Source organism: Notamacropus eugenii, chromosome 6 (assembly GCF_028372415.1).
Source record: "Notamacropus eugenii isolate mMacEug1 chromosome 6, mMacEug1.pri_v2, whole genome shotgun sequence".
NCBI classification, from domain to species: Eukaryota; Metazoa; Chordata; class Mammalia; order Diprotodontia; family Macropodidae; genus Notamacropus; species Notamacropus eugenii.
Genome location: NC_092877.1, coordinates 46,124,196 through 46,138,871, shown reverse-complemented (window position 1 = coordinate 46,138,871; position 14,676 = coordinate 46,124,196). Strand labels below are relative to the sequence as shown.

Sequence of the window (14,676 nt, the reverse complement as noted above, 5' to 3'; positions counted from 1 at the left end):
CTGAGCCACTGGAGCCTAGCACCCACAGTGGAGACACCTTCTGATGAGAAAGCCACGAAAAGGGGTTTTAGAAATCATCTAGTCCAGTCCCTTTGTTTTATAGCTAAAGAAGGTAAGGGCCATGATCCACAGGGAGGGGCAGACCCAAGAATCAAACCAGAAGAGTAGACTTTTGTCTGGGGCCTGCCTGTTGCTCAACACCCTTTGCTGTCCTCCTCACAGTTTCATGAGACGCACACACTGACAGACACACACACATCCTACCTATGAATTACTTGATCCAAAGATTCTCCCCATCCCCTGCCCAATATAGAAGTTAACATCAATCAAAATCCAAAATGACAAGATGAGGACAGGAAACCTGCCTGCCAACATGAAGAAGAACCGGGTCCTGCAGATCATTCCATGTAAGAGCAGCACTGTCCCCCTCCCAGAACCCTCCCTAATCAAAACCTTGACTGATGGGAAGTTGAGTGGAATAGATCAGATGGCCTTGTGTTCACCTCCCTACCCTCTATTTGATAAATTCTAAAAAGAAAGCTTGTAAAGCCAAAAGCTTCTATCTTTCACTCCCTTCATCCCTTTCTCCCCACCGCTGGGTGAGGTGCCCAAGTAATGCTATGCCTAGCTCGGTGATGACTCTGGTACAGCCCCAGAGCTGATGGGAGGGCCCTAAGGGAAAAGTCAGGATTGGGGTCACTAGCAGCAAGCTATCTGTTCTCTGTTACAGATGAATTCAACCGAGTGATCATCCCTGTCAAGAGGGGCGAGGAAAACACTGACTATGTGAATGCTTCCTTCATTGATGTAAGCAGTGTGGCTTTATCTCCTCTGGGTAGCAGAGTAACCTGAACTCTGCAGCGCGCTGGTGTGATGCAGCAACAGGCGTCCTTCCCCTTCATCTGTCAGGGCCTTCACTGAACTTTATCCTCCTCAAACATGCTGGTAGAGAGGCCTTACCCATCTCCCGTCCCCTGTCAGGCCTCTCCAAAACTGAGAGAAATAGAAGCACATCCCAGCTTGGGGTATTGGGTACGTGCCCAGGTCAGGCAAGTAAAATGAAAAAGAAGGAACTCCCCGCTCCCCAAACCTCCCACCTGTGAGACTATGGGCACTAGTGCTGTTGTCTAGATCAGAGTCCTTGAGTGTCAATCAGGGGAGAGTCTCTGCAGGAAGTGCCAGTGTGCACACCCACACACCCCACTATTAACCAATGGCCTTCACCCCCAGATAGTTCCACATTTCTCCCCCTAACTGACCTATCTCCTCTCCCCCGACCCTCACAGGGCTACAGACAGAAGGACTCTTACATTGCCAGCCAGGGCCCTCTCATGCACACCATTGAAGATTTCTGGCGGATGATCTGGGAGTGGAAATCTTGTTCTATTGTAATGCTGACTGAGCTAGAGGAGAGAGGTCAGGTAAGTTGGAGGGGGCTGGGCAGCAGAATACCCTAGGGATGAAGGGACCAAGGCAGTCTAGAAGAATGGCTCTGTATCTCCTTTAAGGTCTAGTAGACTACCTTAACTTGAGTCAGTAATTAAGCACCTTTCCATATGCATCCTTCCCTGCTGACACCTGGGAGAATAGCAGCATCTCCCAGAGTGGAACAGAGGACCTCCAGATCACAGCACAGGATTTGCATCGGCGTTAGTCCCACCTGGCCACCAGGTGGCTTCTGAGAGAGCATGAAGTTATTAAACTGGCCTCCCCCGCTGCTAACTCCATCTTTAAACTGATTCACTCCCAGCCCATGCACATCCCACTACTAATGGGAACAAGAAAGAATTTGACACGTAATTTTTGTATCAGAGGCTCTCTCCCAATACAAGGGCCTGAGTCACTTTGGAGACCTCCTCAGTTTTATCTGACTCATCTGCCCCAACCCAGATCACACGGAACTACAGTATCTGCCTCTTGCCCCAAGGGTGACTGCCAGCTTTTTTTAGGTTTGGTTAATGTGACAAGATGTCCAGGATAGAGCAGGCTTGGCTAACACTATGAAGAGTACACATGGAACACTTAACAAAGCCCATCAGAAATCCAAAAAAGTCCCTTTCTGGCAAACTCTCTTCTGGCCCCCCACCCCACCCCCACCCCATTCCAAGGGAGATTATCCCATTCTGTGATACAGTCCTGAGACCTGAGGGCTGACATCAATTAGTTAGTCACAGCTGGGGCTCCATCTTCACTGCTCTTCACTCAGCCCACAAGGCAGTTACTTTTCTCCCAGGAGAAAATAAGAGTTCTTGAGCATCAGGAGTAGTAGAGAGGCTGATGGGGGTGCAGCTTCTTTACCTTCATGACCACAAGATTTCCAGACTAGTCACTCTTAACTTCTTCTCAGAAGATGAGCCCTAGCAGCTGAGCCAAAGGGCCTCCATCTCCAGGACCAAAGAGGCTTGTGACTTTTCATTCCTTCTCATTTTTATTACTGCACTGGGTCCCAAGAGTCTCCAAAAACAAAGGGACTCTGCTGGTGCCATATGAGCTCCATTCTGCTCAGTTGTCCTGCTCAGCTCAGTCTCTGTTTTGTCCTCCTGAATGAGTTAGGACAAATTTTCCAATATGCCTCTTGTTTCTTGTCTCTCAGATGGGATGCTTCCCATTTGTTCAGCTTCTCCCATCCCTTTCCTCTTTTCTTCCTATTCCCTGTCTTTTTCCAGGCCGTACAAATGAGCTACTTTAGAATGATTCTCTATAGACCCCTGTCTGAACCACAGAAGAAATGTGAAGTTTAAAAAAAGACAGTTCCTTCATGAAACTTATTGTTTAGTAATTTTAGTAATTGTTTAGTGGATAAGACACAAACACAGACAAGTGCAGTATACTATATCACATGATGAGTGCTTCAGAAAGAGGCAGATGCCAAGGACTCAGTGAAGTCCCACTGGCAGTCTTCTGAACTTTCCTAGGGTCTGGATATTGCAGGCCCAGAATTTGAGAGGGCTTCATGGGGGAGGGGTGTTGGGACCTTTTAGAGATGGCTAGGAGTTCATTGGGCAAAGAAGAAAAGTTAGGACGTTGCAAAGAGACAGAAGAGTACAGGACACATTTGAGAAGCAGAAGATAACCCTATTTGGGTAAAACATAAAGGGTATGGAGAGGAATCATACCAAATAGGGTTAGAAAAGGAAACCTCAAAGGTCAGGCAGGAGTCAGGCTGGACTCAGGTAAATAAAGGGGTGCGCCCCACTAACCTACCAGAAGAGCTTCCTCATTGGTCTCCCTCCCTCAAGTCTGTCTCCACTCTAATCTGTTCTCCATAGAATGGCTGAAATGACTTTCCTAAAATACAGGTCTCTCCTGACCACGTCCCAATAAATTCCATTGACTTTTCTAAGATACAAAGTATTACCAAAAGACTTTAAGCTTAAAAACCTGCATTCAGATTTTGAGTACACCCTGAATAGGGACAATGTATTCCTCTACCCACTCTACATACAGTCTACCCAAAGTTACTCGGTCAGTACTGTCCTTGGCACATAGTAGATAATGGCCCACTTTGTGGTCTGAGTCCTATGCTGAGGCCTGGAGGTACAAAGAAAGGAAAAGATGGTCCCTGCTCTCTCTAATGTTGGATACCTTATAAGATTGTGTCTTATTTGTATGTTTTGTATATACTCCTCTCAGTACCCTTTGTTTTCCCCATTATAATATAAATTCTTTGAGGACAGGGACAGTTTTTAAAAGGCCACTGAGTCGGGCAATTAGGAGATCATTAGGGACTTTGGAGAGAAAGGTGGGAAACAGATTTCAAGAGATTAAAGAGAGAGTGAATGGAAAGGTAGTGGACACATTGTGTATAAATGACTTTCTCAGAAGGTTAGGAGGCAGGTAGATGAGATAGTAATTACATGGGTTAGAAGGATGAAGGATGAGGCTTTTTTAGAATTGAGATCTGATCAAGCATGTTTCTAAGTAGAAAGAAGCTTGTAGAAAGGAAGACATTGTGGAAGGCACAAAAGAAAAATTGCTGGTCATGAGTCTTAAAAGGGGAAGTAGGAGGTGGGGAGTGGGATCACAGGTACATGGAGGTGATTGACCTTAACCAGGAGACAGCATGCTAGGGGAAGGGAAGGAAAGTCTTGATTATGTTGAGACTGCAGGAAAGCAGTACACAGTAAGAAGAACCCTGAAATGCAGTCTGAAGGCTGTTCAATTGTCATGACTAATCTTGACCCTGGAAAAGAATTAAGAAGTTGTTCCTTCTTTCCTTGGATAGCTGGGGGAGTATGGGTGGTATCAGACACAGTCACAGTCATGGATTGGGCCATAATCATTTTTCTTTGTTACCGGGGAGGATTTGTTCTGTTAAGGGGGGAGGGCAGTATATCTGAAAGTGAAAAATAAAAAGACATCAACAAAATCTTAATCAATAAAAAAAGAGAAAGAAAAGGGTGCTGATATAGGACAGGCTAGATATCCTTAAGGAAGTGCTGAGAAGGGCTAGAGGAGAAAATGCTGCTGTGGTTCCTCGAGAGCACATTATAAACATGTACGCAGCCTCTCCCTCCTCTCACTCTCCATCCTCAGTTGGCACTGGATTTGTCAGCGCTTTGTAGGGGTTGATCTTTTCACCTGCAGAGGAGGAACTTTGCTAGAGCAGTTTCCAAATACCAATAGCTCACGTTGCTGTTGCACTCCAAGGTTCACAGTCGCCCATGATCTGAGTCGTGAACACACTGTTCTTATTTAACAGATGAGGAAACTGAAGCTCTTAGTTTCAGTGGCTGGCCCAGTGACTTCCAAGTCACAGTTCTGTCTCTCATGCTTTTCCCATTATGTTACACTGTTTCGAATCACCCACCTGTAAACAAACAGTGATAACCACATTGAGTTTCCACTGCAATAAGAGAAGGGAACTAAATGATTGTTTGATATGATTCAGTTGTTTTGCCAAAGAGGAAACTAAGGCACAGCAAGGGGAAGAGACTTGCCCAGGGTCATACAGCAATTTAGTGGCCAAGTCAGGATCATAGCCCAGTTCTCAGAAATGCCAGTCCAGGCCTTGTGGAAGCCAGCCTGTTCCTTTCTCTGTGCTGATGTGCCTTTTGTCCCCAGGAGAAGTGTGCCCAGTACTGGCCATCTGACAGCTCAGTGTCCTACGGGGACATCACCGTGGAGCTCAAGAAGGAGGAGGAGTGTGAGAGCTACACCGTCCGAGACTTGCTTGTGGCTAACACCAGGGTAAGGGGCCGGGCAGTGTGAGAGAGTGAGAGGAGAGACAGGAGGGGACAGGAAGGAAGCCTGCCTCGAGCCTCCCAGCTCTTACCCGGCTTGTGCTATTCCCAAAGGAAAACAAGACCCGGCAGATTCGACAGTTCCACTTCCATGGCTGGCCCGAGGTGGGCATCCCCAGTGACGGCAAGGGCATGATCAATATCATTGCGGCCGTGCAGAAGCAGCAGCAGCAGTCGGGGAACCACCCAATCACAGTCCACTGCAGGTGCCGCAGCCTCTCCTGTAGCTGTGCCCCATTCCTTCCCCCCACCTCCCCACTCCGGGCCCTGAGCAGTCAGATGAGAGGAGGCTTTACCTGCACCATCTCATTGGCTCTTCATAGCAGTCCTGTGAGCTCGGTGCCATGAACCATCCCAATTTACAGAGAAGGAAACTGAGGCTCAGAGATGGGTCTGAGGCAGGAGGTCACCTCGGGTCTTCCTAAGTTTCAGTCCTACACTCCACTGTACCAGCTGGCCTCCAGCGAAGTGACAGCAGGCCCAGGTTGTGAATCATTCAATGTTGTTGCACTGGAGAAGTTGTGTGATGGGATACAGCATTGATCAGAGGCCAGAACCTGGAAGTGAGAAGGCTCACCTAGGGCTCTCACAAGAATCAGGACATAAACTAGGGTAGGAGTGGGAAACCTGTGACCTCGAGGCCACATGTGGCCTCCTAGGGCCTTGAGTGCAGCCTTTTGACTGAGTTATTAAAGGGATTTGTTTTGTGAAGTTTGGATTCAGTCAAAGGGCTGCCCTTGAGGACCTAGAGTGCCACGTGTGGCCTCAAGGCTGAAGGTTCCCCACCCCTGTCCTGGGGAAAAATAGGAAGGATAGGGAAAGCAATGGGCAGAATCAATGTAGATTTTGAAGAAAAAAGTGGACAGGACTTGGTTAGAGAAAGGAGTGATTATCATGGGTGCCTTGGAGGCTGTGAGCCTCAGTGATGGGAGGGGCTGTGATCAGTGAAGCTCCACCTGTATCCACTCTAAAAGGTGATGCTGCACTAATGTCTCACAGGCATAGGCACTTCCCATGTGAAGAGAGAGAGATGAATGGGCAGGTAAGGTTGAGGGGACTGAGTCCAACAAGTCACCCCATCCATTTTGGAGGGAAGTTTACCAGTCATCCAGTTCAGCCTCTGCCTAAACAGTAACCCCCTCTACAATATTCCGAGAAAGTGGCCATCCACCCCCAATTTAAATGCCTTAGGTGATGGGGACCTCACTGTCTTACAGTGCAGTCCCTTCCTCTTTTGGATGGCTCTAGTTTTTAGGAAGTTTTTCTTTACGTTGAGTCTAACTCTGACTTGTGACACCTTTCACCCATTCTGAAACCAAAGAGAACAAGTCCACCCCTCTTCCACAGGAACACCCTTCTGATTCTTGAAGACACTGAGCACCTCCCCTCAAGTTTTCTCTTTTCCAGCCTAAACATCCCAGTTTCTTCACCATCTCCTCATATGACGTACTCCAGCCCCCTCCTCTTTATGGTCATCTCTGCAGCTTGTTGGTTTCCCTTCTAATATATGGCACCTAGTGGTCAGGAGAGACAGGACTAGGTGCTAGTCATTAGGATAACCATATCTGTTCCATTCTTCTGCAGCCCATTCACTTTTTCAGCCCTGGTCCCCATCAGCAACACAACTAGTGCTAGGAATACCCCGAAATTCCTTACCCTGGAGAGAGATGATCTGGGATTGAAGGGTCTGCCAGCCAAGCCCCATGCAGCAGTTAGAAACAGTGATGTTGCAGGGCCGGGGACAGAAATACTCAGGCCTGTCCCCTCTGATTTCTGGTGACTCAGCTCTTAGCCAGGGGTATTGTGGGAAGCTTAGTCATCTCTTCCGTCTCTCTGTCTGTCCCTTCCAGTGCCGGTGCAGGAAGAACAGGCACATTCTGTGCTCTGAGCACAGTTCTGGAGAGGGTGAAAGCTGAGGGTATCTTGGATGTCTTCCAGACAGTGAAGAGCCTGAGGTTACAGAGGCCACACATGGTCCAGACACTGGTATGTCCGCACCAAATCTCTGCACCTAGCATCACGGACAGAGTGTAGGCTGGCAAGGAGACCAGAGAAAGACCATGACCAGTGGGCAGAAACACATCAGCAACATGTAGCTTCTGGGCCCCTGCAACAAACTGGGTTGGTCAACAAAAGAATCCACTGTTTTCAGGAATTGATTATATTATCTCTTGTTGGGAAATTCACTTCAAATAGTGCAGCCTCTCAGTCCCTTTGGAATGTTCCAGAAACATAGCTGGCCTAAAGGAGCTGAAAATGTATTCCTGGGGCTCCAGTTATTCCTTCCCAGTCACCTCAGAGTCCTTGCCCTCCCAGCCTGGTCACCGTATAAGGAGGATTTTCTGGTCTCAAAATCTGGGGAAGGGCACTTTTCACATCCCTGGTAGAGGAAACAGATTTTGCTAAATCCAGTGCAGCTAGAAAAAAGAAAGGGAGATTTTCTTTTTTAATTCAGGTTCCAGTGGACCCTAGTAGCTGAGGCTGTGAGCTCTGGGCCCATATACCAGCTCCTCATTATTCTAGTCAAACTGACTCATCTCAACTGTCTCCCTGGTGGATACCCAGTCTACACACAGCTTTGCTGTCTGACCTCTAAAGGGCCAGGCCAATGTTTCTCTTTCCTCCTGGCTGTTTACCTTTGAAGATTGCCTTTGCCTGATGGGAAGGGGTGGGCCAAGAGGGGAATCTGACTCCTTCTCTTCATTTCCTTTGAGGTCATCTTTGTGTTTGCTTCTTCTCTCAGGAACAGTATGAGTTCTGCTACAAGGTAGTGCAGGAGTACATCGACGCCTTCTCAGATTATGCCAACTTCAAATGAGAGACGCCAAGGCCTGCACATGGAAGAGTTGCCTTCTTTACTATTTTGTACCATTCTGTTTGTTAATACGCCCAGCTCTGTGTATATATCTTACCTGTTTGAGAGGTTGGTACATAGGCTTCCCATTAGCTGGAGATTTTATATGTAGCTGTGTTAGCGCTGATAGTCTTTTTTCCAATGTTTGATTGGGGAATTAAATAGCGTGCTGTTTGGATTCATATTGGGACACCCTTTGCTGGAGAGTGAGCCCAGCTGGTGTTTGTTTTGTAAATCTTTTCCAAAGGAAGAAAAGCCTTTTTAACAATACTCATTCCAAGCAAATCCATACAAGATGAAGCACAAAATTCTTATTTCACATGGAAAATGGTTGCACATTTTCCCCTCTAAGGCCCCTCCCACACATCTGACTCACCCTTGCCATTGTAAATACCCCCTTTTGTACCAGAGAAAACTCTCCCCTGGGGAATGAAGGGACCAGGACTACAGCCCAGGGGTCCTTGCTGCCATCCCACCAGGGCCCATTAGGTAATAAAAAGGCTTTGTCTTCCTGCAGACCTATGACATATCTGTCCCTCTGTCCTATCTGGGGGGAGGGCCAGATGCAAGTGTGTGGGATTTCCATGCTGAGAAAGATGGATGCTAGGCATGCCTCTGGTCTTGAGGAGAGGAGCCTGGGACTAGCCCCAATACTTCTACCAGCCACTACCCTGTCTGTGACCCTGACATTGCCAGTGTCTGCCATCTGCCGGAGTCCAGGGGCCTTGTTTGGAGGCTGCCTTTCCCCAGCCAACATCAGGACTTCAGAAGAAAGAGGACCCAGCCACAAGATGTTGGATCCCTACCACTGAGGAGAAGGAGGGCTGGGATGGATTATGTGAACCTTGAGCACATCCTGGTCCTCCAGGGCCACTGAAGGAGTCATTGCTCTTTATCCAAAATCAGCTTGTGTGTGGCCATTTCAATGATGCTGTGGATTCTCCTAAGGTGTAAAATGGTCTCTTCTCTTTAATGCCTGTTGCATGTGTGTAGTATGATGTAGTGTGTGTGTTTTTTGGGGAGGGGAGAGAAGAGGAAGCTTTAACCTGGCATGTGGTTCCCAACCAAGGGGAGACCTGGACCTGCCCTGCACTCCTGGAGGAGAACAAACAGCGCTCTTGCAGTTGTCTGGATGTCCTTAGAGGAATGCCTGACCTCCCATCCGCTTCACTCTTCCCCTATCTCCTCATTTTCTCCTCCCCTCCCTGCACTCTCTCCCTCTCCTTTTCTATCTCTCCCTGTCTCTGTCTCTCCCTCTGTCCTCACTCCTCGTCTTTTTCCTTTCCCTCCTTTTCTCTTCCCATCATCATCACTTCATCACCTTGTTCTCTCTTCCACCTTTTTCCCTTCCTCCTATTCCTCTCCCTCTTTTCACCTCATAGGGCCAAAGGAATCAAGAGTTTATTCTTACATCACATCTACCTTGTGGACCAGCCCCATTTTTCCTCTTTCCCCAAGCTGGAAAATACTGACACCTGACAGGACGTCCGTAGGGTCTGTTGGATTGCCTCAGAATACCTGCTGCCATCTACAATGAACAGTGCTGTCTCCCCAACCACACTAATTGCATCACACATGAGTTGATGTCAGCTTGGAAGGAGATCTTCAGTAAAGTGTCCCATTTTGGGCCTTGTACTATTTAAATTACACCGTTCTTGAAGACTTGGATAGAGTCATAGTGAGCATGCTTTGCAGATGTGTAGATGACACAAAACTGGGAAGGACAGGTGACACTGGAAGACAAAATTAGGATCCAAAAAGATCTTGGGCTAGAATGTCAGACAAAACCTAACAACATGAAATTGAATAAGGATTAAAGTAAAATTCACAAGTACAAGAGTAAGGCAGCAGTTTATCTGAAGATGATCTGAGAATTTTAGTATATTTCAAACTTATTGTGAGTCAACAGTGTGAATGGCATTTCCCTTCTGGAGCTACATTAAAAGAGGCATAATTTCCTGGAATAAGGAGAGTGACTGTCTATGGCAGGGGTGGGGAATCTGTGGCTTGAAAGCCATATGAAGACCCTCTAGGTCCTCAAGTGCAGTCCTTTGACTGAATCCAAACTTCACAGAACAAATGCCCTTAATAAAAGGAAAAACTTAGGCTCAGTCAAAAGGCTACACCCAAGGAGCTAGAAAGCCATATGTGGCCTCAAGGCCACAGGATCCCCACCCCTGGTCTATGCTCTGCCCTAGTCTGACTACATCTAGAGTATTGAGGTTAGTTCTTGGTATCACATTTTTTAAGGAATTTTGAAAGTTGGAGGATAAGTAGGATGCTGAGATCATCCCATACACAGACCCGGAGAAGGATCTAAGGAGGTTTAATCTGAAAAAATAAAGTTTGAAAGCATGACATGATAGCTTCTGTCAAACATATAAAGGGCTCTCATGTGAAGGAGAGCTTAAATTCTTTTCTGCTTACCCCTAGTGGGCAGAATTAAGAACATGTGTAGAAGGTTCAGGAATTCAAACTTCACTTCAATTTAAGGAAACATTTCTTAACTGAGCTATCTAAAAAAATTGAATAGGTGCTTGGAATTAGGTGCAGGTTTCCTCTTATGAGAGGTTTTCAAACAAAGACTGGATGACCACTTATGGGAGTTACAGAAGAGATCCTTGTTCAGGTAGAGGATGGAATACATGGCCACTTGAGACCAGTCAGCAAGTATTGTTTAAGCATCTACTATGTTTCAGGCACAGCGACAGACCCTGGAAATACAAGTACAAAGGATGGAGTGATACCTACTTACAAGGAGTTTACATTCTGATGGAGCAGACAACTGCATATAAAAATATAGTATAAATATGAAATGAGTAAATACAAACATACAAAGTTCAATACAGGGAAACTTGGGAGGGGGATACTAGCATTGGATCCAGGAAAGGCTTCAACTTGAGCTGCATCTTAAAGGAAAAAGACTATGAGGCAGAGGTAAGAAGTGTGTACATGGGATAATGGCCTTTGCAGAAGCACGAAGATAAGAAACGGTCAGCTTGGCTAGATCACAGAGTGTGAGGAGTGATGTCCAGTGGGATAGATATGTTGGGGCTGGATTATAGAGCTTTAAAAACTAAGCATTATTTATATTTAATTCTAAACAGGAAAGCAACATAATTGAGTAAGGGAGTACCAGAGTCAGAGCCACACTTAAAATGTTTGTGTACATCAGTGTGTAGGATAAACTGGAATGGGGAAAGATTTGAGATGGTGAGGCCAACTAGAAGGCTGTGGCAATAAGTGGTGAGAACTTGAATGAGGGTGAAGGGAGAGATAGGGTCAGATGAAAAAAGTTATTAATGTAGAAATGTTGAGATTTGGCAACTGATTGGATATTTAGGGTGAGGGAGACTAAGGTGGCCAGGATGGTGCCAAAATTGTGAAGTTGAGACACTGTAAGGACATTGGTACCTTCTACAGAAATAAGGAAATTTAAAATAGGGTTTAAGAGAAAAAACAGTAGGTTCAGTTTTAGACATTGCTTTATGATGCCTGTAAGGCATAGAGTTTGTCTAATGGGGATGTGGTATTATAGATTGGAAGAGAGACTGGGGCTAGAGACATTGATCTGTCAGTCATTTTCATAGAGATAGTCATTAAATTCCTGGCAACTGGTGAGTTTATCAAGGGCAAGTATAGACAGACAAAGGGGGAGGGTAGGACAGAACCTTGGCAAACACCCACAGTCCAGTGGTATGATATGGATGATGAGCCAGCAAAGATCTCTTACGACACTAGGAATTTTTTGTGATAACTATGATTCTGTGGCTATAAAGTTTTGTATGTGAGACTTTCAAGTTATCCAAATATTTATTCAAATTATTTCACATCAAAACTGAAACCACATTAATGGGTGCTATCCCTTCTTTTACAGTTGTAACCTATGGCTCAGAATCCCAGCCTTGAAGTCTACATGGATAGCATCTCATCTTAGGGCTTCCTCAAAACATTTCTCTGGCCCCATCTGCTGTTTTTCCCCCCTGGGAACACCTGAATATTGCTTGTTTGGGCTTCTCTTAATATGGACAGAGTCAGATACAGGACATTTTTTGTTTCACCCAACAAAAAATGCAAAACACAAAATGGACCTCCAGGAGCCAGCACCGAAACAGTCTGGACAACTTTCCTTCTGTTTAATAGAAAGTCCCACCTTCCATTTCCTGAGTTCAGTTACCCTGTGGTTGGCACAGTGCCTGCATATAGTAGGTGCTTAATAAATGCTAATTGACTGACTTTCCAAGAAAGAAAACACCAGAGTTCATAGAGGACTCCTCAACCTCAGGGGAGAGCCACTTTAGGAACCTGTATGGTTGTCCCAAATATTTCAGACCTGTAGCCCCAAACACTGCAGACCCAGTTTCTGCCCTACCCAAATACTGTCTACCAAATAAGACAGATCTGGGAGGAGAAGGAGAAACCCTCAGGTATGATCTCCACCCCACCCCCAACACCAAAGACCTACCTTTCAAACATACAAGCCTAGACTTTACCTCCCTTTCATCTTCCCCTATAAAGAACCCCTTCCCCCCATACTAAATGCCTGGTCCCTTTCAAATATCCTGAACAACATTGTAGACCTGGGCTCTTCAAATCTAGACCTAAGCTTCTATACCTCCTCCAAACACTTGGGCCCCTCCTCCCTCCACCCTTCAACCCCACGGTCTCACTGAGTCAGGGCTTTGGGAGGGGTAGGGGAAGGAGCAGCGCCTGCCTATCCAGAGTTATTAAATCAACAGATAAAGATTCTTTTCTAAGCTAGCAAATGAAGACAAACTCTTTCCCCATCTGACTGCTTCCTCTCTCTCCACTGGGGAGCATTTCGTTTCCTGGGACATTGAAAAGTTAATTCCCCATCCTCTCCTGTTGTACAAATACAGTCTAGGCCATGGCTATTAACTTTGCAAACAGCTGCTTAACTCCCAATGGGGGAAGTGGAGACAGCCTCCATTTAATATTTAATGAATGTCTTGTTTTCAGGCAGAGCCAAAATAGGGGTCTCCAGGGTTGTCCTGCTTCCTTGGATTGCCACTGAAAAGGAATGATCTGTGATCTTTAATGTGTCTGCTCAGAGTCCTAACCATTCCTTTTTCTTTGACCCCTCACCCCACCTCACACATTGGTAGAGAGAGATGGAGTACAGGACTTCTGTGTCTTCCATTTCCCTTGTCTTCTGAACAGAAACCTCAGGAAAAAGGAGCTTTGTCAGAGTTAAAGAGTTTTTAGAGTTCATCTTAATCCAACTCATTTTACAGACAAGGAAACTGAGGCCCAGAGAAGGAAAGAATTTGCCCTCCCCCTGAGCCAGGTTCTTCTGAACATCATTTGTCCCTATTTTAGTCTTCTACATCATCGTCTATATCCAATTCCCTAATTGTGGATGGCCCTCCAAACTTAAGATTCTTATAGGCCTTCTCTTTTCTATCTACGATTCCCTTTTTAGTTCACTAATCTTGAGATTGTATGATAACCCAAGAAGCTAATTCAATTGCATCAGAATAAGCAATGTCCCCAACAAGGGAAGGGACAGTCACAGAATCAGAGGTGGAAGTGACCTCAAAATGTATCTAGTTCCACTGGTAAGTAAGATGCCCTTCCAAGATGTCTCTGACAAGTGGTCATCCAGCCTCCACTGGAAGATTTCCTTTGAAGTGGAACCCATTCTCTCTCTATTCAGACTCCATCTACATATCCAACATTGACGGCATTCCACAGCTCTTGGCCCAAACAGCTCCCCTAGATGCCCCTCAGATATCTCTGACATATCTGTAAAACGGAACCCATTCTCTTTCTTTCTAAACCCATCTCTCCTCTAATCTCCCCTATGTCTTGAGAACATCACTATCCTTCCAGTCTCCCAGGTTCATATTCATGAAATCATCTTCAACTCTTCACACAACTTTTCCATCTCTAAATCAGGTGCCAAGCGTTGTTGACCCTGTATCTAAAACATCTCTCGGCAGCTAGGTGGTGCAGTGGATAGAGCACCAGTGCAGGAGTCAAGAGGACCTGAGTTCAAATCTCACCTCAGACACTTGACCCTTACTACTTGTGTGACCTTGGGAAAGTCACTTAACCTCAATTGCCTCATCCTGGGTCATCTCCAGCCATCCTGATGAGTATCTGGTCCCTGGAATCAGATGGCTGTGGAGGAGAAGTGAGGCTGGTGACCTGCACAACCCTCCCTCACTCAAAACAAAGTCAAGTGCAAGTCATGTCATTATTTCTCTGATGGCTTGGTCTTCTTTGGCTACGGACGAACACACACACATTTCTCACCTCCATCCACTTTTCCCCATTCACAGCCACCAAACCAGTCCTTTTCATCTCTCACTGGACTATTGAATTAACCTTTTTTTTTTTTTTTGCTTTAAGTCTCTCCAGTCCATTCTACACACAATTGCCAAAATAATATTCCTAAAGCATAGGTCTTACCATATTGCGCCCCTCCTCAAGAATCTTTGCTGATTCTATAGCCTCCAAGAAGAAATACAAATACCTGAGCTTAGCATTTAAAGTTTGACTCCAGCCTAACTTTCTGAACTTGTTTTATGTTATTCTCTCTCATGAACTCTACAA

The 14,676-nt window shown here is 45.9% G+C and overlaps 1 protein-coding gene and 1 long non-coding RNA gene across 12 annotated transcripts in view; one reads left to right on the top strand and one right to left on the bottom strand.

The window, feature by feature from the left end:
- Nucleotides 1–9,070, top strand: part of PTPRA (protein tyrosine phosphatase receptor type A) — a 201,433-nt gene extending 192,363 nt beyond the window's left edge. For all 11 annotated transcript variants that reach the window (XM_072619794.1, XM_072619787.1, XM_072619796.1 and 8 more), the window contains 7 exons: nt 314–407; nt 731–807; nt 1,287–1,421; nt 5,065–5,190; nt 5,298–5,449; nt 7,094–7,229; nt 7,987–9,070. In XM_072619794.1, coding sequence (XP_072475895.1) covers nt 314–407; nt 731–807; nt 1,287–1,421; nt 5,065–5,190; nt 5,298–5,449; nt 7,094–7,229; nt 7,987–8,061 — 795 coding nt within the window. In that variant the 3' untranslated portion in view covers nt 8,062–9,070. The remainder of the gene's footprint in view (nt 1–313; nt 408–730; nt 808–1,286; nt 1,422–5,064; nt 5,191–5,297; nt 5,450–7,093; nt 7,230–7,986) is intronic.
- Nucleotides 2,773–7,094, bottom strand: LOC140510893 (uncharacterized). The gene is made up of 3 exons (XR_011969394.1): nt 6,900–7,094; nt 5,540–5,800; nt 2,773–4,810 (listed from the first exon to the last, which is right to left on the bottom strand). It is a non-coding gene; the product is annotated as an uncharacterized lncRNA (long non-coding RNA).
- Nucleotides 9,071–14,676: the final 5,606 nt, after the last annotated feature.